General features: G+C 36.4%; 1 protein-coding gene across 2 annotated transcripts in view; it reads left to right on the top strand.

Moving 5' to 3' along the window:
- LOC127069216 (titin) overlaps positions 1-25,624 on the top strand; it is a 126,850-nt gene that overhangs the window by 59,402 nt on the left and 41,824 nt on the right. For both annotated transcript variants that reach the window (XM_051005999.1, XM_051006000.1), the window contains 19 exons: positions 86-2,787; positions 2,879-3,881; positions 3,970-4,368; positions 4,463-4,982; positions 5,064-5,235; positions 5,330-5,516; positions 7,170-7,509; positions 7,603-8,341; positions 8,421-8,759; positions 8,836-8,992; positions 9,090-9,256; positions 9,357-9,486; positions 14,104-21,069; positions 21,466-22,238; positions 22,326-22,785; positions 22,866-22,993; positions 23,058-23,155; positions 23,237-23,457; positions 23,945-24,019. In XM_051005999.1, coding sequence (XP_050861956.1) covers positions 86-2,787; positions 2,879-3,881; positions 3,970-4,368; positions 4,463-4,982; positions 5,064-5,235; positions 5,330-5,516; positions 7,170-7,509; positions 7,603-8,341; positions 8,421-8,759; positions 8,836-8,992; positions 9,090-9,256; positions 9,357-9,486; positions 14,104-21,069; positions 21,466-22,238; positions 22,326-22,785; positions 22,866-22,993; positions 23,058-23,155; positions 23,237-23,457; positions 23,945-24,019 — 15,576 coding nt within the window. The remainder of the gene's footprint in view (positions 1-85; positions 2,788-2,878; positions 3,882-3,969; positions 4,369-4,462; positions 4,983-5,063; positions 5,236-5,329; positions 5,517-7,169; positions 7,510-7,602; positions 8,342-8,420; positions 8,760-8,835; positions 8,993-9,089; positions 9,257-9,356; positions 9,487-14,103; positions 21,070-21,465; positions 22,239-22,325; positions 22,786-22,865; positions 22,994-23,057; positions 23,156-23,236; positions 23,458-23,944; positions 24,020-25,624) is intronic.

Below are 25,624 nucleotides of genomic sequence, written 5' to 3' on the forward strand. Positions count from 1 at the left end.
GTTTTTAGATTCTTAGTAAGATGATTAGATTATTTCCGTGGTTGAATTACTGTCCATGGATTCTAATGTCTATTATAAATTACAGGATCTCGTTTCCACGTCAATCATGATTTTGGTTATGTAACATTGGACATATTGAAAGTCATACCAGAAGATTCTGGAGTGTATACTTGTAAAGCTATTAATAAAAGTGGAGAAGCCGTTTCATCGATTTCTCTCAAAGTAAAAGCACGCTCTGCGATCGATGCTCAAAGTATACAACCAGACGCATGGCAGAAGATTCAACTCAAGGAAGCGGAGATGAATAAGGTACCAGAGATGTTTATCGATACAACGCCTCAACAAGCACCGGTATTCACGAAACATCTTGAAAGTTATGATAAATTGGTCGAAGGACAACACGTTTATCTTGAAGCTCAAGTAGAACCAAGAGCTGATCCTAATTTGCGAGTAGAATGGTTTAAAAATGGAATATCTCTACAAACTGGTACAAGATTACGTAGTACTTTTGATTTTGGTTTAGTCACACTATCTATCAATGGTCTAAGACCAGACGATTCAGCCATTTACACCTGTAAAGCTACAAATCTACTTGGAGAAGCTGTGTCTACGTGTAGTTTGAAAATTGTGGATCGCCACTGGCTTCTTGGGGATACTCTTCATCCAGACGCATTACCTAAAATTGATGCTCTTGAACAACCACAGATCAGTACTACTGAACAACCGGAACCCATATACGAAGAACCAGTTTTCATAACACACTTGAACAATGTAGAATGCGTTGAAGGTGATAACGTTCATTTCGAGTGTAATGTAGAACCATCAAAAGATCCAACTATGAAAATTGAATGGTTCATGAATGGGAAGCCACTACCAACTGGTGCACGATTTAAGTCGACTTACGATTTTGGATATGTTGCACTCGATATTACACATAGCTACGAAGAGGATTCAGGCATTGTCACGGTTAAGGCAACGAACTCCAAGGGAACAGCACAGACATCGGGTACCCTGAAATGCACCAGCAAACAAAGTATTTACCTGCAGACTCAACATCCGCAAGGTGAAGCTGGATTGGAAAAAGTTAAAGAAGCTGAAGACGCTTACTTATCCAAATATAGGAGACCGGATGATAAACCGGAACATGAATACCCGAAACCAATTTGGACCGTACCTCTTCAACCAGAATTCAAGTTAGGAGAATCTGAACCTCTTCATCTGGAAGGACAAGTTGAACCGAAGGATGATCCTGATCTGAAAATTGAATGGTATTTCAATGGCAAAGCTTTGGAACATGGAGCTCGTTTTAAGATAACCAGCGATTTTGGATTTGTTACGTTGGATCTTACAGATGTTTACGACCGAGATTCTGGTATTTACACTTGTAAAGCATATAACAAGGCTGGAGAAGCGTTTACATCTACGACCGTATATTGCTCGACTAAGGAAAGTATTATCGAAAAATCTCAACATCCAAAAGGTAAGGAAGGTCTGGAAGCTATTCAAGACCTCGAGGAATCTCTGAAACGACAGGAAGGTGCTTTGCCCGAAAGCGAAGAGGGACATCCTCCCGTTTTCACATCACAATTCGAGAACTTGACCAATCTATCGGAAGGTGAAATAGCTCATTTCGAGGCATCGCTTACACCAACGGGCGATCAAACTATGGTGGTTGAATGGTTCTATAATGGAAAATCATTAGAAGCTAGTCATCGTACTAGAACCGTTTACGCTTTCGGTATGGTAGTATTGGAAGTCCTTGGAACTAAAATCGAAGATTCGGGTACTTACTCTTGCAGAGCAACGAATAAATGGGGTAAAGCAGAGATAAGTGTTCAACTTGAATGCGTAGACAAATCGAAGGGACAAAAACCAAAATTCACCACTCATATACAATCCTTGGAAGGTCTTAAAGATGGACAATCGGTGCACTTCGAATGTACTCTTATTCCAGTTGGTGATCCACATATGAAAGTCGAATGGTTCCACAATGGACAACCACTTAGACACTCTTCTCGTTTCAAAATGGTTTCCGATTTTGGATTCGTCGTTATGGATATTGCTGGAGTTATGTCGCACGACACTGGAGAATACGTATGCAAAGCTAGCAACAAATATGGCGAAGATTATACGAAAGCTACCATTAAATGTTTCGGAAAAAGTGGAGTATATCTGGATTCTCTACAACCTGATTCTCTCGCTAGGATTCGCGAACTTGAAAGCTACGGCGGTGAACAACCGACTACTCCAACTACTCCTGTTGCCGAACCACCCAAGTTTATCACACAAATTGCAGACATCACGAAACTCGTCGAAGGACAATCTGCTCATTTCGAAGCCAGACTGACCCCTATTAATGATCCAGACTTGAAAGTTGAATGGTACTATAATGGCAAAAAGCTACCTCACGGTCATCGTTATAGAACTTTCCATGATTTCGGTATCGTCATTCTGGACATACTTTATTGTTACGAAGAAAACTCCGGTGTATACGAATGCAGAGCCTTCAACAAGTACGGCGAAGATACGACTAAAGCGACTTTGAAATGTTTCTCCAAATCCAGTCTTATTTTGGAATCTCAATTACCAAAAGGAATGGAAGGTGGTTTAGAGAAAATCCAAACCCTCGAAGACTCTATGATTCGTACTAAAGATGAGAAAGTAGTTGAAGAACGTGGAAAAGCTCCAGTTTTTACTGTACCCTTAAGCAATATCGATGGTCTTCGGGAAGGAGAAAGTGCTCACTTTGAAGCCAGACTTACACCTACAGATGATCCAAGATTAAAGGTAATTAATACTTCGAATATGATTTCTATATAAGGTATAAATATACTTTTTATTATCTAACTTTCCTAATAAATGAAAACTGCGTTTGTAGGTCGAATGGTTCTGGAATGGTAAACCACTTCGAACAGGCTCGCGCTTTCGAACATTCTGTGATTTCGGTTTCGTTATTTTGGAGATCTCACCAATTTACCCTGAAGATTCCGGAGAATATAGTTGTCGAGCAATTAACGATTACGGTGAAGCAGTAACTACTTGTACTATGAAATGTACAGGAAAACGCAGTATAATTCTTGAATCGCAATTGCCAAAAGGCATGGAGAGTACAATTGATAAGATAGCTGAACTCGAAGGTCTTGGAAACGAACCTGGGCAACCTAGTCCCGATGACGATACAGGAAAACCACCAGAATTCATCACTACTCCATCGGATTTAACGCTTGCAGAGAATTCCTTAGCTCATTTCGAATGCAGGCTCGTTCCTATCAACGATTCTAGCATGAGAGTTGAATGGTTCCATAATGGAAAACCTCTTCTAGCTGGTACCAGAGTAAAAACCATTCATGATTTTGGTTTTGTCATTCTGGAAGTAGCCAATTGCTATCAACGAGACTCTGGCCTTTACACATGCAAGGCAACTAATCGTCACGGAGAAGCCACGGTGTCCTGTAAGTTGCAAGTTCGTGGCCGTCAAGGTATTATCTTGGAACCACAATTGCCAAGCAATTTCAAGACTGGTACCGAAAGTATTCAAAAACTAGAAGAGTCCCTCTACAAGAAAGATGAAATCCTGGCGGAAGAGGAAACTCCTAATCCACCGAGATTCATAGTCGAATTAAAAGATATTGAGGTCGAGGAATCTGGTCCAAGTCACTTCGATTGTAGAGTCGAACCGGTCGGTGATCCGACGATGCGCGTCGAATGGTATCACAATGGTCGACCTTTCGCAACTGGTTCTCGCGTACATCAAATTAATGACTTTGGTTTTATTTCATTGGATATGTCTTATACGTATGCGAGAGACAGTGGTGAATATGTGTGCAGAGCTACGAATAAATGGGGTACTGCGACCACGAAAGCTACCATCACTTGTAAATGTAAATAAAAAATATGTACTTTAATATATAAAACATATCAAGGAGTCGGTAACATTTAAACTTCATACTATCTATTTTCTATTTACAGCTAAGAAAACAATAGATTTCGATTCCCAACTACCATCAGGTATGAGTGGTGAAAAATTAAAGGAGTTAGAACGTGGACCTATCAGCGAACCACCTGTCGAAGAAGCACCACGGGAACCTCCCCGTTTTATTACTCAAATTCAATCGGCTACAGTCGACGAATCAGAACCAGTTAGGTTCGAGTGCCGAGTGGAACCAAAAGATGACCCTAACTTGCGCATCGAATGGTATAGAAACGGAAAGCTTATTCCTGCAGGTCATAGATATAGAACTGTATATGATATGGGCTTCGTATCCATGGACATTTTATACGTTTATCCTGAGGATTCTGGTGAATACATATGTAAGGCCATCAATGATCTTGGAGAAGATACTACCAAGGCATCTGTGTCTTGCAAAAGTATGTACTTTTTTTTCTGTTCATATTTATTTAACGAAATCATCGGGTTTTACAGAATAAAATAAAATAAAACCTGTATAAAATTTTTCTTCAGAACTTCCAAGTATCATACTTCAGAATCAAGTACCAAAAGGCATGAAGAAATCAGAAGCATTGATGCAGATGGAAGCGACTATTAAAAAATATACGTCCGAAGTTCACTTGACCGAAGATGATCTCTATGATGCAGATAAGAAACAACCACCGCGGTTCGTTACACAAATCCAGGATCAAACGGAACTTGTCGAAATGAATAGCACTAAATTTGAATGTCAATTAGCACCAGTAGGTGATCCAAATATGAAGGTTGAATGGTTCTTCAATGGCAAACCACTTCCACAAAAGAACAGATTTACACCGATATACGACTTCGGTTACGTTGCTATGAACTTTGGTTGGGTATATCCGGAAGATAGCGGAGAGTATCTTTGTAGAGCGACTAACTTGTACGGAATGGATGAAACTAGAGCAATAATTCGGACGGCAGGAAAACCTGGTATCATTTACGAATCTCAGTTACCGAAGGGCATGAAAAGTATTGAGAAAATACGAGAAATGGAAGCCGCATGGCAGATGTAAGTTTTCACGAAAATAGAAATATGGTTTACTTCAATAATATTCCATTATATTAAATATCGATTGATTTCTTCTCGTAGTGTTCCTGAAGAGGAGGGCGAAGAAGAAAAAGTACGTGCAGCACCAGTGTTTGTAAGCAAACCAGAACCAGTTACCGTTGAAGAAGGTGATTGGTCCAGGTTTTGTTGTCGCGTTACAGGTCATCCAAGACCACGAGTTATGTGGATACTCAATGGACACACCGTCGTTAATGTATGCGTTTTTTTTTTTGTTATCTTTGTCAATTGATTAGATCGCGTTATGATATTCTGGTCAAGCTGTATACGGTGTTAATATCCCGTTGCAGGGTTCGCGTTATAAATTAACCTACGACGGCATGTATCATCTGGATATACCGAAGACTAGACAGTACGATCATGGAAAGGTCGAAGTAATCGCAAGAAGTTCCGTTGGAGAATCACGTACGGAAACTTTCTTAACGGTTAAACAGCGAAGCGACGACTATCGTGGAGTATTGAAGAATTCGCCTAGACGTAAGTTGTCCTCTAAGTGGAAACACATACAAATATGCGAAATTGCATTCTTTGTCTTATCAGTATTTATATGATAACTTTATTTTATTTTTCTTTACGATTTAAACGTTTGTCCGAGGAAGCTTTCGACAAAGAGTGCAAATAGCAAACTAAACAATACTTAGCATATCGAACAATAATACAACACGCAAATGCAATAGATGCATCGTTAAACCTTGCACGCGATCAATAAAAAATGATCGTAACAAAGAGGTACAATGCGTACAATCGCAACACAGTACATAAATATATCGATACGACACATACATTTCTCTCTCAATAGAGCACAAAAGACACTTGAGACAATTGGAACACAGTCAAGCCCTAGCTCTGTCCTATTCCCATTCCGATTCATCATATTTCCTAATCTGTATGACAAACCTCGCCACCTTCGCTACCAGCTTCTTCTATTTCTTTGGGCTTTGGAAATCGGACGAGAATTTCGAGCAATGACACCTTCGAATTACGCATAACGCGAAGGATAAACGCAATTCAGGTATGATAAGTCATGGATAGAGCATTCGCATTATTTATTTATTACCACCATACAAATTATGTTTCACGAATGTATGTGATGTTGAACATGGAGAAAAGTATTAAGTATATTTTTCTTTACGTTTTCCATCAATCTTTGTTACACTGGAGAAGACGGCTTTTAGCTCTAATTTAATCATATTTTTTCGATTAAAAAATTTATTTACGTTTTATTTATATATTTGCGTATTTTGGCAAAATATTTTTTCTAATCATGTTTAAGCAGAGCTCCGTATTCCTCAGTGTGTTCTACTGTCGTGTTCTCTCTAATTTCATTTTTATTATTTTAGATTTAGTTCTATGCTCACATGTGTTTATTTTTACTTTGCTAAAATTGATTCCTCTTTGGTCCATTTCCTCAAACTATCTAATAACGTTAAATTCAAGTCCATTTTTCTTTCTCTACATGTTCTTATTACGTGTCTCAATAATGTGTTCAATGAATGGTGGTACGAATTATATATCAAGTAATATTTAATTAACGAAAATTGCATTTTCACTTTCCATGATACGCCTTTGGGAAATCGAGGTCACGAAACCTTCACTTAATACGAAGGATACAGAATGATCGATTTAAGTGTACGATATTATTGACGTTATTAAGAATGCAAAAAAGAAAAAAAAGAAAAAAAAGAAAAGAAAAAAGAAAGAAAGGTTTTGCTCAAATTGTGTTAACCATATATTCTAACTTGAATGAACTTTTGGATGTCCACCTCTGTCTCCGATTATTTCAAATTTGAAATATTTGTTTCCTACTACATTGGAGACATAGAAATGTGTTGCATCGCCAATGAAGTACTGTGTCGTATTTATTTTGATTTTCTCGAGAAACCTAATGAATTTCTCGTAGAGATACAACGTTATTTGATGATAAAAAATAACTATGTTCAGAAATCTTCAATGAACAACGATAAACTAACTTCATCCTCGCTATCCGAGTCTTAGATTAAACCAAAGAATGCGTTGTATCTACGAGGGTTATCGTTACCTTAACGAGACGAAGCTACAATTATTTAATCGGTATACGTTGTCGTTTTTGCGACAACGTAAGAACGAAGATCTAACCTATTTCTTTCCTAGCTTGGTACGATTATGGGCTAACCCAATACCAGTCGGAGAGACAGAACACAGAACTTGAGCGTGTATTCGAAGAACGTCATCAAACCGTTTCTCAAGGCATTGAGATTGCAACCGAACATCTTGGGCAAAAAGTCTTTAAAGAGCCTGAAGCTGAATGGCAGAAATCGGTAAAGAGCAAAAAGAACGAGGACTACTATCAAAAATTGATGAGCTTAGAGGAGGAGCAAGTATTGAAGGAATCTAGATTGAGGGAAACTTCTCATCAGTTCGCCATTCCTGGTGACAAAGTGGTATCTCATTCCATGGCTAAAGGAATGGCTCAGAAGTATCAGGAAAGTCTGTAAGTATTATTGGAAGTTCTTCGTCGAATTCCTTGACATGTTTTTTTTTCAGAAGTTTCTAACAATGGAATTAACTTTTTTTATTACTTTAGTGAAACGCAAGATACGAAAATACAAGAAACAACTCAAGCACCAGTACCACAACCTAAATTTGCAAAAAAGCCGCATGTAACTGAGGTTGATATCGACACTGAGCGTTTAAAGGGCACAGGAAGGCTTCCCCCGGAACCTTCTGAATCCTTGGTTCATGGACGGGAGGTTCACGTGGCAAAACAAAAACAGACCCAGAAAGAAGTAAAGGGTGATTTAGAAATTACAAGGAAAATAACAGCTACTGAAACGACGGAAGTCGAGCACAAAGCTAAGACTCAAGAACGCGTGGTCCAAGGACAAGTGAAACCGGCGAAACCGCCAGTTTTCACGAAAAAGATTCAACCATGCAGGGCCTTTGAACAAGAACAAGCGAGATTCGAGGTCGAATTTGACGGAGATCCGTTACCAATCATAAAATGGTACAGAGAGGACTTCCCGATCCAGAACTCACCCGATCTTCAAATCTACACGTTCAGCACCAAATCGGTTTTGATTATTCGTCAGGTCTTTATGGAAGATTCTGCAGTATTTTCCGTTATCGCTGAAAATCGTGGAGGCAAAGCTAAATGCAGTGCCAATCTTGTTGTCGAAGAACGTAGAAGACAACCTGGAAGAGGTGGAGTTGTACCACCTAGTTTTCTATCTACCATACAAAATACTTCGGTAACAACTGGACAATTGGCCCGATTTGATGCTAAGGTTACTGGCACCAAACCTCTAGACGTTTACTGGCTGAAGGTTATTATCAGTAACTTATTTTTAATCATTTTTTTTGTATAAAAGAAAAAACCATATAGTTATTTAATATCTTTTTTAGAACGGCAAGAAAGTGACGGCTGATATTCGGTACAAAACTTTGGAAGAGGATAACATCTACACTCTTCTTATTTTGGAGACTATACCAGACGATTCAGGTAAATACGAATGCGTTGCAATCAACAGTGCCGGTGAGGCACGTTGCGATGCCGAATGTATGGTTCGTGGACCACAGTCGCCAACAAAAACTACAAAACCAACAACGCCTGGTGTAGAGAAGGCACCTTCTGTCCTAGAACCTCTTAAAGATCAGACAATTAAAGAAGGAACGTCTGTAGCGTTTGCTTGCAAAATAACAGGAAAGCCTGTTCCCACTATTCAGTGGAAGAAAGGCGACAAGGTAAATTCAAATAAAATAAACATAATTTTTCAAGAATTTTAGAAGGACATTCGAATGTATGTTTTGACATCTATAGGTCATCAAACCATCAAAGTATTTCCAAATGCAAAAAGATGGTGATCTTTGTACTTTGAAAATCACAGAAGCCTTTCCTGAGGACGAAGGTGTTTATAAATGTATTGCTAAAAATCCTGCCGGTGATGTTACTACTTCAGCAAATTTGAGAGTTCTTGGTAAGATCAGTGAACAAGGAATAAATAAAATTTAAATGAATAGTAAAATATGAAAAATTTTTAATTGATTATTATCTCGTTCGAATATTTCGTTTAGCTCCAGATACGGTTGATGTTTTGCCAAAATTATCGCCGCTGAAAGATCAAATCGTTTCGGAGGGACAACCAGCACAATTTAAAACTCAGGTTACTCCAGCAAAACCAAAGCCAACGATTCAATGGTACAGGGAAGGTGCCCTTATACCTCAGTCGCCCGATTTTCAGGTAAGATTTATTGAGACAACTATTCAGCTTTTATTTTCTGTTAGATCATCAATTATTTTCGAATAAATAGGCTGATGAAAAAACATTGTTACGTTTCCAGATGATTCACGAGGGTAATAATGCTGTACTGTTAATTGCAACAACTTACGAAGAAGACACTGGCACTTTCAGCTGTAGAGCTACGACCTCAGCCGGTACCGTAGAAACCTCTGCGAAACTCATCGTCAAAAGTAAGAACTGAAAAAAAGTACAAATTCAATTGCTAACACGAAACGCGATTGGATTGACGAAAACGTACCTCTAGAGAACTGCCAAAGAAATCCATATGACAAATGAGATGATAGAATCGCAGTATTGCGTGATTAAACTTTGATAAAATATATTCATATAGGATTTTATCCTCTCGGTTGATCGTGCTATTGTCTTAAATGCAATATGGATTTCTATGTGCGTCACGGTCCATGAAATGGTATCGTGCGTATATTTATTTTTTCGCTTTTTACTGCGTTATTCTAAAATCATATAACCCATTTTCCTCTTGAACCCTCTACACGAATCCATAAATACTCTTCTCATCCCTCATCCACTTAATTAAAATTCTCGCACAATCCGGGGAGTTCATACTAACTCGTCGTGTTTGAAAGTAGACGAGCGAGTGAAACGAGCTAAGTGGCAAACGATTAAAATGGAGGTTAGAATGAATTGTTTATCTTTTTTTTTTATTTTTTTCTATTTTCTTTCTGAAGTCTGATCAATTGAAAACAGAAGAAAGAAAAGAAGAAAACGGAAAATTGTTTTTACGAAGGTATCGCGAAGATGGTGCTTAGAAAAAGAGTGAGACGAAATGTGCAAAGGATTGTAGGAAAGTATTCCACATATTTTGATTTTTTTTTTTTTAACAGGACGAACGTAGGGTGAAAACAGGTGTTGATTAACGAGCGAGACGCTCCTTACGTACGTCTCCGTGTCCGATTTAAAAAAAAAAGAAAATGAAACAAAAAAAATGAAAAGAAAGATTACTTGTACAGGTGGTGCTTCGAACTGTCGATAGATCGATAAAATCTAAATAATATACTTTGTAAATATGAAACATGATAGATATATAGAGAAAGATGAAAGGAAGCAAAAAGATCAGAAGAATGGAAAAGAAAATATATGTCAAGTAACGTCGAAAGTACGTCGATGAATTATAATAAACTCGTTTACTCGTTCGATGTAGCATCTTGTCAATGTTTCTCGTTTTAGATACACATAATGTTAGAAGATAATTATACGTATATAGACATAGAAATGTGTAAATCGTTTTTTTGTTCGTGCGATAAACATCACTAAGCAAGAACAATTACAGTCGCGCTAATGATGAAAACCCCGCCCAACCCCCACAAAAAAGAAGAAAAAAAAGAATTAAAAGCGTTTCTCTATGCACTCCGTTGTCAAGTTATTAGCTAACATTTTACTAATCGATTATTTATTATTGTACAATGGAAAAGTCTAATAAAAACGAATTGAAAATACGTCCACGTCTGGTTTGTTATCGATTCGGCGGACGTTGCCGCTAGACCAATATATAAATTAATTAAGGAAATTAACGCGATTAAGAGAGCGATAAAGCGCATTTTAATCAGAGAAAGGAAAGAAAAGATAAAGCTAAACGGTACGTTTTTTCGTCGTATATATGCACGAAATATAACGTAAGTGGGGAGGGAAAAAAGCAGGCGTGGTACGCGGACCGTAAGAAAAATAAATAGGGGAGGAAATAGAATAGAAACAACATAATTTAGTTCCAATAGATAATTCCAGTTTATCGTATCTTATGACAGGTTAAAGAAAATTATTTTATTTCAAAGAATAGCTTGTAAAATTGTTCGTAAGATTTTGTAGGATTATTCGAATCGTGAAAATGTACCGCCATTTTGGAACGTTTGTTTGACGAGAATTTTAACATTCTAAGTGTCGGCTTTCCCCCCGCAGCTAGTTTAACGAGCGTGAAGAGAGCTCGTCTTAAGATAAAACATATTTTCTTCGCTAGTTTCTGCTCTTTCGGTCGTTTCAAAAGGAGAGGCAAGCGAACACGTCAGTGCCGTGTGCACACCCTCCTAGGCCCTCTTCTTCGGCTATTTCTGACCACGTGACGTGTATTACATTACCTAACTATATTTGGCGACCGGTACGAAACTCTACGAAGACTCCGTAAATTCATGAGAGCTTTCCACAAGCACTCGTCTGCTTTTTTTCTCTAACATATCTTTAACCGATTATACCTCTGACTTGGCTACGTCTAGCCAAATCATATTTCTATCTTCTATTAGCTACGAATCGCCGATCTTTTCAAAAAAATACCTTGCGAAGGCTATATTACGCATTCAATGGTATACGAGTATTTCAACTGGATATGTAATCCGTTCGTCTTGCGTTTCAATGCTTGGAATATTAGCCGGATATAACGCATTGCCATGTACCGTGAATGGAACGACATCGTTCTCTTTCACATTCCTTCATGCAACGTTCCATTTTTTATTCCAAAAAAAAGAAAAAAGAAAAAGAAAAAGAAAGAAATATCTGAAGAGAATTTTCTCGAACGATCAATTTCATCGACGAATCTCTAATGTATCGCAAGAAAAAGCTGCAAAGCTGTAAATATTTTCAAATTAATGCGGGCCAGAATTCGAAAAAGGAAAGTCGAAATTTTTCTACCGACGACCTTGAAACGGCAACCACCTGAAAAACAAAATACGTGCCAAGATTCTGTATTCGCCAACGTAAAAAAGTAGTAACAACTCGATGATGAATCATCTCATCGAGGGCTTTATTTTCTTCATCTTCGTGTCTTCGTGTCTTCGTGTCTTCGATCTCCAAGCACCATCGGCAATGAACGCGCTATGGGAGGGAGCAGGTCGACGAAGCAGACTATTTCGGCTCTACCAGCTGTCAGTGATTCAACGTAGCCAGAAATAATACGGGAGAGCGCGTGTCAGCGTACTCTCGAATGCGGGAGCGAATTATTTCTGGTTAGACATCAGTACGCATTCGAGGAATCCCTCTTTGCCCACGTCGAGGAGGTCCTTAGATGATATTATTACTCGTATTTTCGAGAACCTCTTGACGAGTATATAAGAGAAATCAATTCGATCTAAAGCGTATACTACTTTTCCAATATTATAATTTGACAAATTCGTTATAAATGTAATTTAATAATTCGAATAAAAAATAATTATTAAAAGAATGATTAATAGATTAAAACAGAAAAACATGATGATCTCATAAAACAGAAAGTTTTAAGTGGGTGTTGAGACAAGGATAACAGGGTCAGGGACAACGACGCACCGCTAGACGTTAACTGCTGACTTTATTTTTATTTTTATACATGACCACTCCAATCGTAAATGATTCATCCAATAAATATCATGTGTCACACAGTTGAATATAGTAGATCACTGCCCCCGTTCACGCAATTCGCGAAACGAAGCGCGTTAGACGCGCCTCATTGTTTGGTCGCTTTAACGATAATATATCAAACAATGTTCTTTGAAAAAAAAGAAATATAAAATATGATCAGCACCAACCATGTATATTAAGATCTTCTGAAGAAAGAACGATTCGTCAATTTTTTGCGAACAACAAAACAATAAGATAAATTGTGATCACTTTTATATATTATTTCGTAGCACCACGTTGTATAAGAGTATGAAATTCGTCTCAAAATCAATGCACTATCTTCGCAACGATTTGTCACGAAACAAAGACAGATGTGTCCATTTCAATTACGGCCGCACTTCGATCAAACCAAGTATGAAAAAAAAGAAATAAATAACAGAATATGTGATTCGATCGAATGCGGCCGAAGCTGTCAAAACTGTCATAACTGTTTTTCTTTCACTTTTAAACACAATACACTCTTTAATGTTATTAACGAAGCACAATTTTAAATATATACACAGAGAACACTTTGGAAAAGAATCGAAAAGAATTTAAAAGAGTATATAACGCGAGCGTGAAAAGAATAGGCATTAAAGATCGTTAGTCTTATTCTTCTTATCCTTGCAAGTGTTCTTACGCTTCTTCATCTTCGCCTTCCAGTAGATGACTATTAAGGGTAGCCTAATGTTGGAAGCAGAGGTGTGCGTAAGACGTCATCGTACGTCGGGTCTCCCCACTACTATTTCTCAGATTTGTCCAACCTTCGGATCTTGCAAACATCGCTTATGCATCATGACTACCTCCCACCACTTTCACTTCTGTCAGTTTTATTTCTTCGTTGGTACCAAAGAAATATAATATACTAGTTCCTTATTTTCCCTTCTCCTATTCCTTCTTGCCTTCCTTTTAGAATGCTGCATCATCTTATTTTATCGTTTTTACCTGTAGATCAATGGTGTACAAGACTTGTTTGAAGTATTTTAATTAAAATCTGGTGGTCGAAGGTCGACATTTTGGCAGTTTGCCTTGATTTCTCTCTCTCTCTCTCTCTCTCTCTCTCTCTCTCTCTCTTTCTCTCTCTTGCGTACTTAATTTGGCTCAATACCTTGTTCCTAGTGCCCAAAATTACAATGCATGATTTTTCGAATGTATTCGTTCTTTTATCTACATGTTAATTTGAGAACACATAACGTTACAAAATATTATACTGCACCGGAATGATTTCATCGTTAGCCAAAATTTTTCGTTTATATTCCGTTTTTATATGCTTTGTGTTATTAAATAAAGCTTCGACGCATAATAAAAATATTGTTATTTAAAGCTATGATTAATAATACAAATTTTTTATTGAAAATGCATCATTGTCCTAAGAGTGTTGAATCTTCAAAGGTTTATTCGAACACAATCATGAATTGACTCTGACCTTTCAGAACGGAAAGGGACTTATTACGAGATCCCTGCCGAATCAAGCCCAGGTTTAAAAGCTGGAGAAAAAATTTTTGATGGTCTAGAAAAAGGAAAGGATGTAATATTGGAACCATTGCTTCTGGATGAAGAGGGCTTACCTCTTCAACCCGGAGATGAATCATTACCTTGGCGAAGAGGTCGAGTGAGCCATCGACCTCGACCTACGAATGTTACTCCCTGGAGGAGAGAGAAACCAAAATCGAGAGATGTATCATTGGACAAATTAGAATCGGTTGAAAGTAAAAAGAAACCTTGGACGGAGGAACAAATCGTCTTGAAAAAGACTCCTCAAGTAACGCGTGACATTCCGAAAGAAAAATTGGAACAAGTTGAACTCAAGTCTACAAAGATTGATAAAAAAGAGATAAGACGACCTAGTCAGGAAACAATAACGTTGAAACCAGTAACCAAAGATGTAACGTTAACAAAGAAAGAAATCTCTGACACTTCATATGTCGATGAAGTTTCAAAAGATGTGTACATTGAAGAAGAGGACGCTAAACGTTTAAAACTATTGCGTAGAGTGGATGAATCGGTTCTCAGGAAAGATGAAGAAAGACCTAAGCCATGGACCGAAGAAAAAATTACTCTTAAAAAAAGTGAACCTGTTAAAAAACCAATTTTGAAGGAAACGATTGAAATCGAATTAAAGCCAGCTAAAACGGAAAAGAAAGTTACGAAAAAAGATGAAAAGGTCGAGTACGTAGAACAAGAAGACACCACACTTCTAGATGTATCTAAGATATCCGAAGAAAAGAGGATTACAAAAGAAAAAATTGTTACTGAAAAAATAGAACAATCTAAACCTTGGACGGAAGAAAAAGTCACTTTGAAGAAAGCTAAGGTCGAAAGAAAAACGTTAATTAAAGAAACACCAGAAACGGTAGAACTTAAACCGACTAAATCTGTTAAAACGGAAGTGCAGAAATCAACACTCGAAGAAGTTGATCTCAAGCCAGTCACTAAAACGATTATGGAAATATCTAAGGAAGACATTCGAAAGGATGAATATCATGATGAAGAGAGCATTGAATTACTTCGCATATCTACCGATGTAAAAGAAACAAAAAAAATAGATAAGGAAGAAATTGAACCTAAACCTTGGACCGAAGAGAAAATCATGTTGAAAAAAGCAAGACCGGATAAAAAGGATATTCCTAAAGAGGAAATCGAAAAGGTCGATTTAAAGTCTTCAAAAAAAGAAACGATTGATATCAAGAAACCGAGCGTAAAAGATAAAACAATCGAAAAGAAATTAGTATCAGAGGAAACTGGTCCTTATACCGAGGGAGAAGATACAACAAGATTGATTGTTACTTCTGAAATGGAAACTAATGAATCTAAAATTAAGAAGATCGATAAAATACCTCAGGTAACCGAAACAAAACCTTGGACGGAGGAAAAGGTAACGTTAAAAAAGACAAAGATAGACAAAAAAAAAGTGACAAAAGAAACTCTCGAAGATGTTTCATTAAAATCGATAAAACCAGAAAAAAAGGAAACGACAAAGAAAATCACGAAAACGATAGAATTACAGACGGTCGAAGACAAAACTACAGAATATGTCGAAGAGCAGGAAGATAGTAAATTTTTAAATATTCAAAAAGATACAACGGTAGAACAACATAAAATTGAAGAAGCTGTACCGTGGTTAAGGGGCATTAAAAAACAAAAAGAAAAGATGCCCTTCCAGGAAAAAGAAGATATAACTACTCTCCAAATTGACAGAGACGTAGAAACTGTAAAGAAGGAAGTTAAGGAAGAAACGCCAGTACCATGGATAAAAGGAAAGAAACCATTAGACAAAGCACCTTACGTTGAAGAAGAAGATCATACTAAAATAACAACTGATAAAATACAAAAGACTGAACACGTAATTCAAAAAGAGATGCCTGTTCCATGGATTCGAGGTAAAAAACCAAAGACGGAAGACCTACCCAAAAAGCAGGAAATTCCTAGCGAGCAAATATCTCAAACTCCTTGGCTACATGATAAAAAAGTGAGTCGTACAATAACAAAGGAAAAGGAAGAGGAAGAAGAAAAAGTACAGGAGGAAGTAATATTAAAACCTATTACGCGAGAAAAACCAGAAGAAAAAGAGGAAGAAAAGAAACAGCCACGAAAGAAAACAGAAATTACCATGCCAGTTAAACTTGAGGAAACTCTGGAGGAAGTTCCCCTGGATTCTTCTAGTGCGCCTTGGCGTCGTGCAGGAAAAATAAAACCTCCTGTGCCGGAATTACCAGTAACCGAACAGATACCTTCAAAAGTAGAAGAAACAAAGCAAATAACTAGAAAAGATGGACAGATAATCGAAGATTTTAGAACGTTAAGTTTAAAACCTACTAGACGTGGTAGCAGACCACTAGAACAAGGGGAAATAGAAAAACCAACGCTGAAGCCTGTCGCCCCAATTCCACAAGAGCTATCGAAACCAGAAAGATTGGAACAGCTTGTAAATGGAGAAAAAATTGAAGAAAAGACAGAACTTCCTTGGAGGCGCGGAAGAAAACCTTCGACTAAAATAATGCCAGAAAGTAAACCTGAAATAGAAATTTCATCTGAACTTATTCCTAAAGAGGAAGACAAAGAAATATTAAAAACTGAAATCAAAAAGCTAATTGAAGAAACACCAGATCAGACAAAGATTACATTGGTTAAGAAACAAAAAGTACCAGAAGATATGACATCTGAGGAAGTGACACTTAAACCTGTCAAAAGAATTCCAAAAGAACAGAAAACAAGAGAAGAGATAATCTCGAAACCTATAGATAGAAAGACATCAAAAGAAGATATATCAGCAGAAGTTAAACTTAAACCTATTAAGAAGGAAAAGGTTCCAGAAGAGATTAAACCACAGGAAGTTAAACTTAAACCAGTTAGGAAGGAAAAGGTTCCAGAGGAAGTTAAACCAGAGGAAGTAATATTGAAACCTGTAAAACGAATTTCTAAAGAAGAAGAAAGAAAAGAAGAAATAACTTTGAAGCCTATAGATAAGAAGAAACCAGAAATAGAAGTACCAGAAGAAATTAAACTTAAACCTGTCAGGAAGGAAAAGATTCCAGAGGAGGTTAAACCAGAAGAAGTGACACTGAAACCTGTAAAACGAATTTCTAAAGAAGAAGAAAGAAAAGAAGAAGTAACTTTGAAACCTGTAGAAAGGAAGAAGCCAGAAGTAGAAGTACCAGAAGAAATTAAACTTAAACCAGTTAGGAAGGAAAAGATTCCAGAGGAGGTTAAACCAGAAGAAGTGACACTGAAACCTGTAAAACGAATTTCTAAAGAAGAAGAAAGAAAAGAAGAAGTAACTTTGAAACCTATAGAAAGGAAGAAACCAGAAGTAGAGGTACCAGAAGAAATTAAACTTAAACCTGTCAGAAAGGAAAAGATTCCAGAGGAGGTTAAACCAGAGGAAGTTAAATTGAAACCTGTAAAACGAATTTCTAAAGAAGAAGAAAGAAAAGAAGAAGTAACTTTGAAGCCTATAGAAAAGAAGAAACCAGAAGTAGAGGTACCAGAAGAAATTAAACTTAAACCTGTCAGGAAGGAAAAGATTCCAGAGGATGTTAAACCAGAAGAAGTGACACTGAAACCTGTAAAACGAATTTCTAAAGAAGAAGAAAGAAAAGAAGAAGTAACTTTGAAACCTGTAGAAAGGAAGAAGCCAGAAGTAGAAGTACTAGAAGAAATTAAACTTAAACCAGTTAGGAAGGAAAAGATTCCAGAGGAGGTTAAACCAGAAGAAGTGACACTGAAACCTGTAAAACGAATTTCTAAAGAAGAAGAAAGAAAAGAAGAAATAACTTTGAAGCCTATAGATAAGAAGAAACCAGAAATAGAAATACCAGAACAAATTAAACTTAAACCTGTCAGAAAGGAAAAGATTCCAGAGGAGGTTAAACCAGAAGAAGTGACACTGAAACCTGTAAAACGAATTTCTAAAGAAGAAGAAAGAAAAGAAGAAGTAACTTTGAAACCTATAGAAAGGAAGAAACCAGAAGTAGAGGTACCAGAAGAAATTAAACTTAAACCTGTCAGAAAGGAAAAGATTCCAGAGGAGGTTAAACCAGAAGAAGTGACACTGAAACCTGTAAAACGAATTTCTAAAGAAGAAGAAAGGAAAGAAGAAGTAACTTTGAAACCTATAGAAAGGAAGAAACCAGAAGTAGAGGTACCAGAAGAAATTAAACTTAAACCTGTCAGAAAGGAAAAGATTCCAGAGGAGTTTAAACCAGAAGAAGTGACACTGAAACCTGTAAAACGAATTTCTAAAGAAGAAGAAAGAAAAGAAGAAGTAACTTTGAAACCTATAGAAAGGAAGAAGCCAGAAGTAGAGGTACCAGAAGAAATTAAACTTAAACCTGTCAGAAAGGAAAAGATTCCAGAGGAGGTTAAACCAGAGGAAGTTAAATTGAAACCTGTAAAACGAATTTCTAAAGAAGAAGAAAGAAAAGAAGAAGTAACTTTGAAACCTATAGAAAGGAAGAAGCCAGAAGTAGAAGTACCAGAAGAAATTAAACTTAAACCTGTCAGAAAGGAAAAGATTCCAGAGGAGGTTAAACCAGAAGAAGTGACATTGAAACCTGTGAGACGGATTTCCAAAGAGGAAGAAACGAAAGAGCAAATAACTTTGAAGCCTATAGAAAAGAAAAAACCAGAAGTAGAGGTACCAGAAGAAATTAAACTTAAACCTGTCAGAAAGGAAAAGATTCCAGAGGAGGTTAAACCAGAAGAAGTGACATTGAAACCTGTGAGACGGATTTCCAAAGAGGAAGAAACGAAAGAGCAAATAACTTTGAAGCCTATAGAAAAGAAAAAACCAGAAGTAGAGGTACCAGAAGAAATTAAACTTAAACCTGTCAGAAAGGAAAAGATTCCAGAGGAGGTTAAACCAGAGGAAGTTAAATTGAAACCTGTAAAACGAATTTCTAAAGAAGAAGAAAGAAAAGAAGAAGTAACTTTGAAACCTATAGAAAGGAAGAAGCCAGAAGTAGAAGTACCAGAAGAAATTAAACTTAAACCTGTCAGAAAGGAAAAGATTCCAGAGGAGGTTAAACCAGAAGAAGTGACATTGAAACCTGTGAGACGGATTTCCAAAGAGGAAGAAACGAAAGAGCAAATAACTTTGAAGCCTATAGAAAAGAAAAAACCAGAAGTAGAGGTACCAGAAGAAATTAAACTTAAACCTGTCAGAAAGGAAAAGATTCCAGAGGAGGTTAAACCAGAGGAAGTTAAATTGAAACCTGTAAAACGAATTTCTAAAGAAGAAGAAAGAAAAGAAGAAGTAACTTTGAAACCTATAGAAAGGAAGAAGCCAGAAGTAGAAGTACCAGAAGAAATTAAACTTAAACCTGTCAGAAAGGAAAAGATTCCAGAGGAGGTTAAACCAGAAGAAGTGACATTGAAACCTGTGAGACGGATTTCCAAAGAGGAAGAAACGAAAGAGCAAATAACTTTGAAGCCTATAGAAAAGAAAAAACCAGATGTAGAGGTACCAGAAGAAATTAAACTTAAACCTGTCAGAAAGGAAAAGATTCCAGAGGAGGTTAAACCAGAGGAAGTTAAATTGAAACCTGTGAGACGGATTTCCAAAGAGGAAGAATCGAAAGAGCAAATAACTTTGAAGCCTATAGAAAAGAAGGAACCTAGAGTAGAAGTACCAGAAGAAGTGAAATTGAAGCCTCTTAAAAAAGAAAAGAAACCAGAAAAAGGCAAACCGGACGAAGTTATTTCTATTACTGTTATTGAAAAACCCGATGAAGAAAAATCAGATGAAGTTAGTATTTTACCCTGGCGACGGCCCCGAAAGGCAAAGAAAGTGGTTGATTTTAAAGAAGAGGTTACTGTTGTACCAATTGATCAAGAACAGGTGATAACAGAAATACACGAAGAAAAAGAAATATTTGAATTGAAAGAAGCAACTATAATTGAGGAAAAAGGAGTCATAATTCCTAAGTCTCGTCCTGAAAAAGTTACGGAAGTATCAGAAGGAAAGGAAATAGAAACTAGTGAAATAAAAATAATGCCATGGCGGAAAGCTAGGAAACCTGAAAAGAAAACCGAAGAGGTTCTACAGGTCGAACAAGTACACGAGAAGAAAGAAGAAGATGAGGACGTCATTGAAAAGACTGATATAGCCTGGAGAAAAATAAAACGGAAACCAGAAGAAAGGAAAGATGAAAAATCGTTAGATATTGTTGAAAAAGATATCGAAAGTGTTGAAGATGTAACGAAGAAATTGAAACCTGAGAAACAAAAAGCAATTATAAAAGTCGGAGAAAGAGAAGAGGTGGTAGAAACAGAATTAATAAAATTAGAAACAGCTCCTGAGAAACCGGAAGAAAAAGAAGAAATTAGAACTGATTTGATATTGAAAAAACCTAAGAAGAAAGATAAACCTAAAGCAGATATTAGTCCTGTAATGGTCGAGGAGAAGCAAGTAATTGCAGAAGACGTTGTTACTTCTGTCCAAGATTTCCAAATAACTCGTAAAGAAAAGATAATCAAAACCGATAAGAAACCAGAAGAAATTGTCCAAGATGATTACAAAGTTGAAGAAGTAATTCAAGAACGTGTCACAGAAGAAACTAAACGAAGACGTAGACAACATACACAAGTTGATATACCGATTATAGATAAAGATAAAACAATTGCGCCAAGATTCATCCAAAAACTACAACCAATTGTTGCGGAACTTGAACAACCCGCTAAATTTACGTGTACCGTCGTTGGTAATCCAGTCCCCGAAATTTCTTGGTATAGAAATGAGCAAGAACTTCATGCAAGTGAAAAATATATCATGACGATATTTGAAACAACGGCTACTTTGGAAATTACCAAGGTGAAAGAAGAAGATGCGGGAATGTATTCTTGCAGAGCGTCGAATCCGGCAGGAGTTGCAACTTCTACAGTGAATCTCGTCATCTTTGGTAGTAATATTATCAAAGATGGTGTGATTTGTGTGTTCATTTTTACTCACTTCGAATAGTTGCATTAATAATTTTTAAATCCTTTTAATATTAACACCTTCATTTACTAATTTTAGAATTGGAATAGATTTAGATATTTTTTTATAAAAATAAAATGTTTTTTCCTTATGTATGTATTTATAATTTTACATATATTTTCCAAACAAAACTTTTATATTCATAAATAATACATCCTTATTTTTCTAATAATCGTAATCTATAAAATTAGATATAAAAAAGATATATGAAAATATCTGCATGTTATAAGTTTTTTATTAAAAGAATTTTATCGTGTGTTTCTTCTGCATGCTAATATTACAGCATGACTATTAATTAAAAAAAAAATTTTTTTAATAGAAAAAGAAGAGGAAGGTATTGCTCCTCATTTCTCTACGCCAATCAAGCCACTTATGGTCGAAGAACATAAACCAGCAACGCTGGAATGCGTTGTTACTGGTACGCCAGTCCCTGAAGTAAAATGGTATCGTGGTGATAAGGAAATCAGACCAAAAAAAGGAATGGAAATAAAGTTTAATCCGGAAACAGGAGAAGCTAGATTAACTATTCTTGAACCTACGCCACAAGATGAAATAACTTATCGCGTATGTGCCGTCAACAAATTCGGTCGGGCAGAATGCAGAGCCAATTTGATTATCAGTAATATCGTTAAAGTTTCCAAACCAGAGGTGATGCAGGCTCCTACAATAACAAAACCTTTGCCAGCATTGGTAGCAGAACGAGATAAACCTCTAAAGTTAACGGCTGACTTCGAAAGCAAGCCAAAACCAGAAGTAAAATGGTATCGTAACGGAATTGAAATTACACCCAGCAAAAACCGCCTGATAAAGATTTATGAAAATACTGCGGAACTGTTGATACCTTCACCCGTTAAAACAGACGGTGGAAAATATGAGATAAGAGTACAAAATCCTGCTGGAGAAGCTCGAAGTTCCGGTTCGGTTACCATAAAAGAACGCGAAGATAAATCAGACGAAGTGAAAGCTCCACGATTTATCGAGCCTATACAACCGCAAATAGTCACAGAAGGGGAAGTTGTAATCATGGAAGCGCGAGTAGATTCTTATCCAACAGCTTCCTTCCAATGGTTCTACGAAAGTCGTCCCCTAGAGGTAATTAAATTAAATTTCTTTTTATATGATTTTTTAATAGAAATAATAAAACATTAAATAATATCATAAATTTGTTTTATTTAACAGTCTACGGCCCAAATGAGAATAGTTACGAAGGAAAACAGATCGGTATTACTGGTGAAAGAGATCAAACCAGAATTCGCAGGCACGTACACCTGTCGTGCTGAGAATGTAGGTGGATCAGTTACGTGTACAGCTACCATTAATCTTCTCGATACAACGTGGGAGGAAGCTACTGAATTAATATCACCAACATTCGTAAAAAGATTATCGCCTGTTAGAGTGATGGATGGTGAGAGCGTAAATCTAACATGTGTCGTACAAGGTAAACCAACGCCAAAAGTCGAATGGTATCACGATGACAAACTGATTAAAGAAGGCAAAGAAATAACTATCTTGCAAGACACCGAAGGTGTATGTAGTCTTGCAATTACTGAGGTATTTCCTGAGGATGCGGGTCAATATACGTGTCGTGCTGTAAATCCTATTGGCGAGGCTGTTTGCACATCGTCGCTTATCGTCGAAGGTTAATTAATTTTTAATTATTTAATCGATCAATCATTAAGAATCAGGTATCGAAATAAAATTTATTTAATATGTCTTCAGCCTATGAATACGTACCAGATTCAGAGATTGCATCGTCGATCATTGCAACGTCCCTTACTACAGGACAAAGTGGTTCGGAAGAGGACCTATTATCGCCAAAGGCAATAATAAAAAGATATAAAATAATAGTAATAATAATAATAATAATAATAATAAATATATATATATTTAATGCATAAAAATTATTTTTAGGAGACGCCTCTCTTCGATACTGATACAGAGGAATCTGCTCCAGAAATAATAAAGAAACTTCCTCAGTTAATTCCTACTAAAGATGGAGAATTAACCAGGTAATAAAGATAAAAGAAAAAGGAAAAAAAATGAAAGAACGATAAAAATGATTTTGATTGGATTCATTCGTTTTTTCGTAGACTGGAAGTAAAGGTCAAAGGAAAGCCGAAACCAGAAGGAAAATGGTACAAACAGGGAATGGAAATTGTATCATCTCAAGAATTCCAAATTGAAGAATTTGAAGATGGAACTTCGGTACTAACAATCGCAGAAACTTACCCGGATGACACCGGTGAAATCGTATTTGAAGCGCATAATCCACTTGGAGTATCCACCACAATGACATATTTGTCTGTAGAAGGTGATTATTATAGTCGAATCAAAGAGATCGTTGACTTTTTGAAATATTTTTCAAAATTTGTTAATTTATATCCTAGTTCTTTTCAGCTCTGCGCTTGAAGTGGAATCATTATTGACCTTTTAATTATCCTAAAAATCCTATCAGACTATCACAATAATTCGATTACACTGAACACTATTCACATCCTTTATGCACATTATTTTGATATTTCGTTCGTAGATAAATTCATAGAAACTATCAAGCCCTTTGAGTCCCAACAAAGGTTTTCAAGCAAGGGTCGTTAATTATTTATTTATTTATTTATTTATTTATTTATTTATTTATTTATTGTAGAATACTTTGCTCTATAACGAATTAATGCATAGCCATAATGCGTTCCTGCTTAAAATATTAGATTAAATAATTTTCAACCAGCATTGCTTTAAATATCTGGGACTGAAAGGGACCAAAACAATTACATTTGATATAATAATATATTCATTGTTAGGTATCCTTGGCACAAAAGAGTATAGGAAACCAGAATGGGTAACTCAAATGGAGGAAATGCAAGAAGCTCTTAAAGGTAAGAATCAAGAAAAAATGCATCAACTGGACTTGTCTAACTGCATGCTGAATGAAGCCGAGTATAGTTTCTCGATCGATAGCCTGAACGATCATAGTACGAAAAAAACATATCTTCCGAAGAAAGATAGGTCAACGAGTATTAATGAAAGTACCTTGATGAAAACCATCAACGATCATAGAAACACGATTGAAATTTCGAAGAAATTTTACATTTCCAAGAAATATTCGAAATCCATTGAAATGAAAAGCGATTTGGATAGCATCTATTTGGAAAGCTCTGAATGTTCTATGAATGTGAAAACTATTTCACGAAATAATAAGGAAGAATGGAAAAGAAAGTTATCAAAAACTGATCCAGATTTTTCTGGATTCAGCGATGAATCCGAAACTCAAGTTAAAAACTTCAAATCTGATAAGAAACGTAGTAGAAAGGAAACGACTAATATATCCAAGTTATTTAACCCAACGATAAAAGAAGACAAGAAAGGAAAGTCTAATTCGTTAATTTCGAAAGTTAAACACGATAGTCTAGAAAAAATATCAAGCAAAGCTTGTAATCCACAAAAATTTAAAGTCAGTGTAACCAAAAGCGATATTCCTGAAAAATTAAAACATTCACCAGATAGATCTACAAAGACTAATGATTTATATAATATAAATATAAAGACGCGAGTATTATCACCATTGAGAGGCAAACATTCCAGCATTATAGATTCATCGACTAGATGCAATAAAGAGGTAAACAAACAGAGATCTAATAGAGTTGTATCCAAATCACACTCTCCATCGCCGACTAGATTATCTTCGTCACCTAAACAAATGTATAATGAGAAATCATTTGCCACTATTACACAAGTAACAAATCAAGATAGCGATAAAATAAAAAGATGCGAAGTTCACGTCGATGAAGTTGTCATGGATAAAAATGTTAACGAAACAAAGGATATGAAAAAAGGTAAACTGAAAATCACATTAGACTTCGATGAATTTCCTCCGCCGAAATCGGAAAGAAAAATTCAAGGTCAACTCGGTTTAAACTCCGAGCGTACGACATTTTTAAACGTACCAGAAACAACGTTTTATTTATCGCCGATCGAAGAAAACAGCGAAGCATCGTCAACTAGCGGTCAAAATAAATTGGATGCTCGATTTTTCAAAACTGATATACAAGAACCCCGTACAAGGAAAGAAGTAACGGACAACAATGTGAAGTACGAGCACTCAAGAAAATATCATACTTATCCGAAATCTAGAATACCAGTACCAAGATGGTCCAAAGAACGTCACTTTGGAAACTTGACGTTGGATTCAAGGATGTATCCTTTAGAACCACGAGAAATTGAATTAGAAGCATTTCAGCAATTACATACCGCGGATAGTCAAGAGGAATTACAAGAATTTTTGCTTCTCGAAAGTCAATGCAGTGGAAATCTTGGTTTAGCCAGTAACGTCTCCACATCCGAAGTATCATACGAACATCATAGTGAGGATGAAAGAGGGACAATGTCAGGTATATTCTTCTCATCACTAACACAAAGAAATATTAATTTCTATCTAATTACTTTTTGCACGATTTTTTGTGTGTATGTTTGTGTTTTTCGTC

The sequence above is a fragment of the Vespula vulgaris genome, chromosome 14, assembly GCF_905475345.1.
Source record: "Vespula vulgaris chromosome 14, iyVesVulg1.1, whole genome shotgun sequence".
NCBI lineage: Eukaryota > Metazoa > Arthropoda > Insecta > Hymenoptera > Vespidae > Vespula > Vespula vulgaris.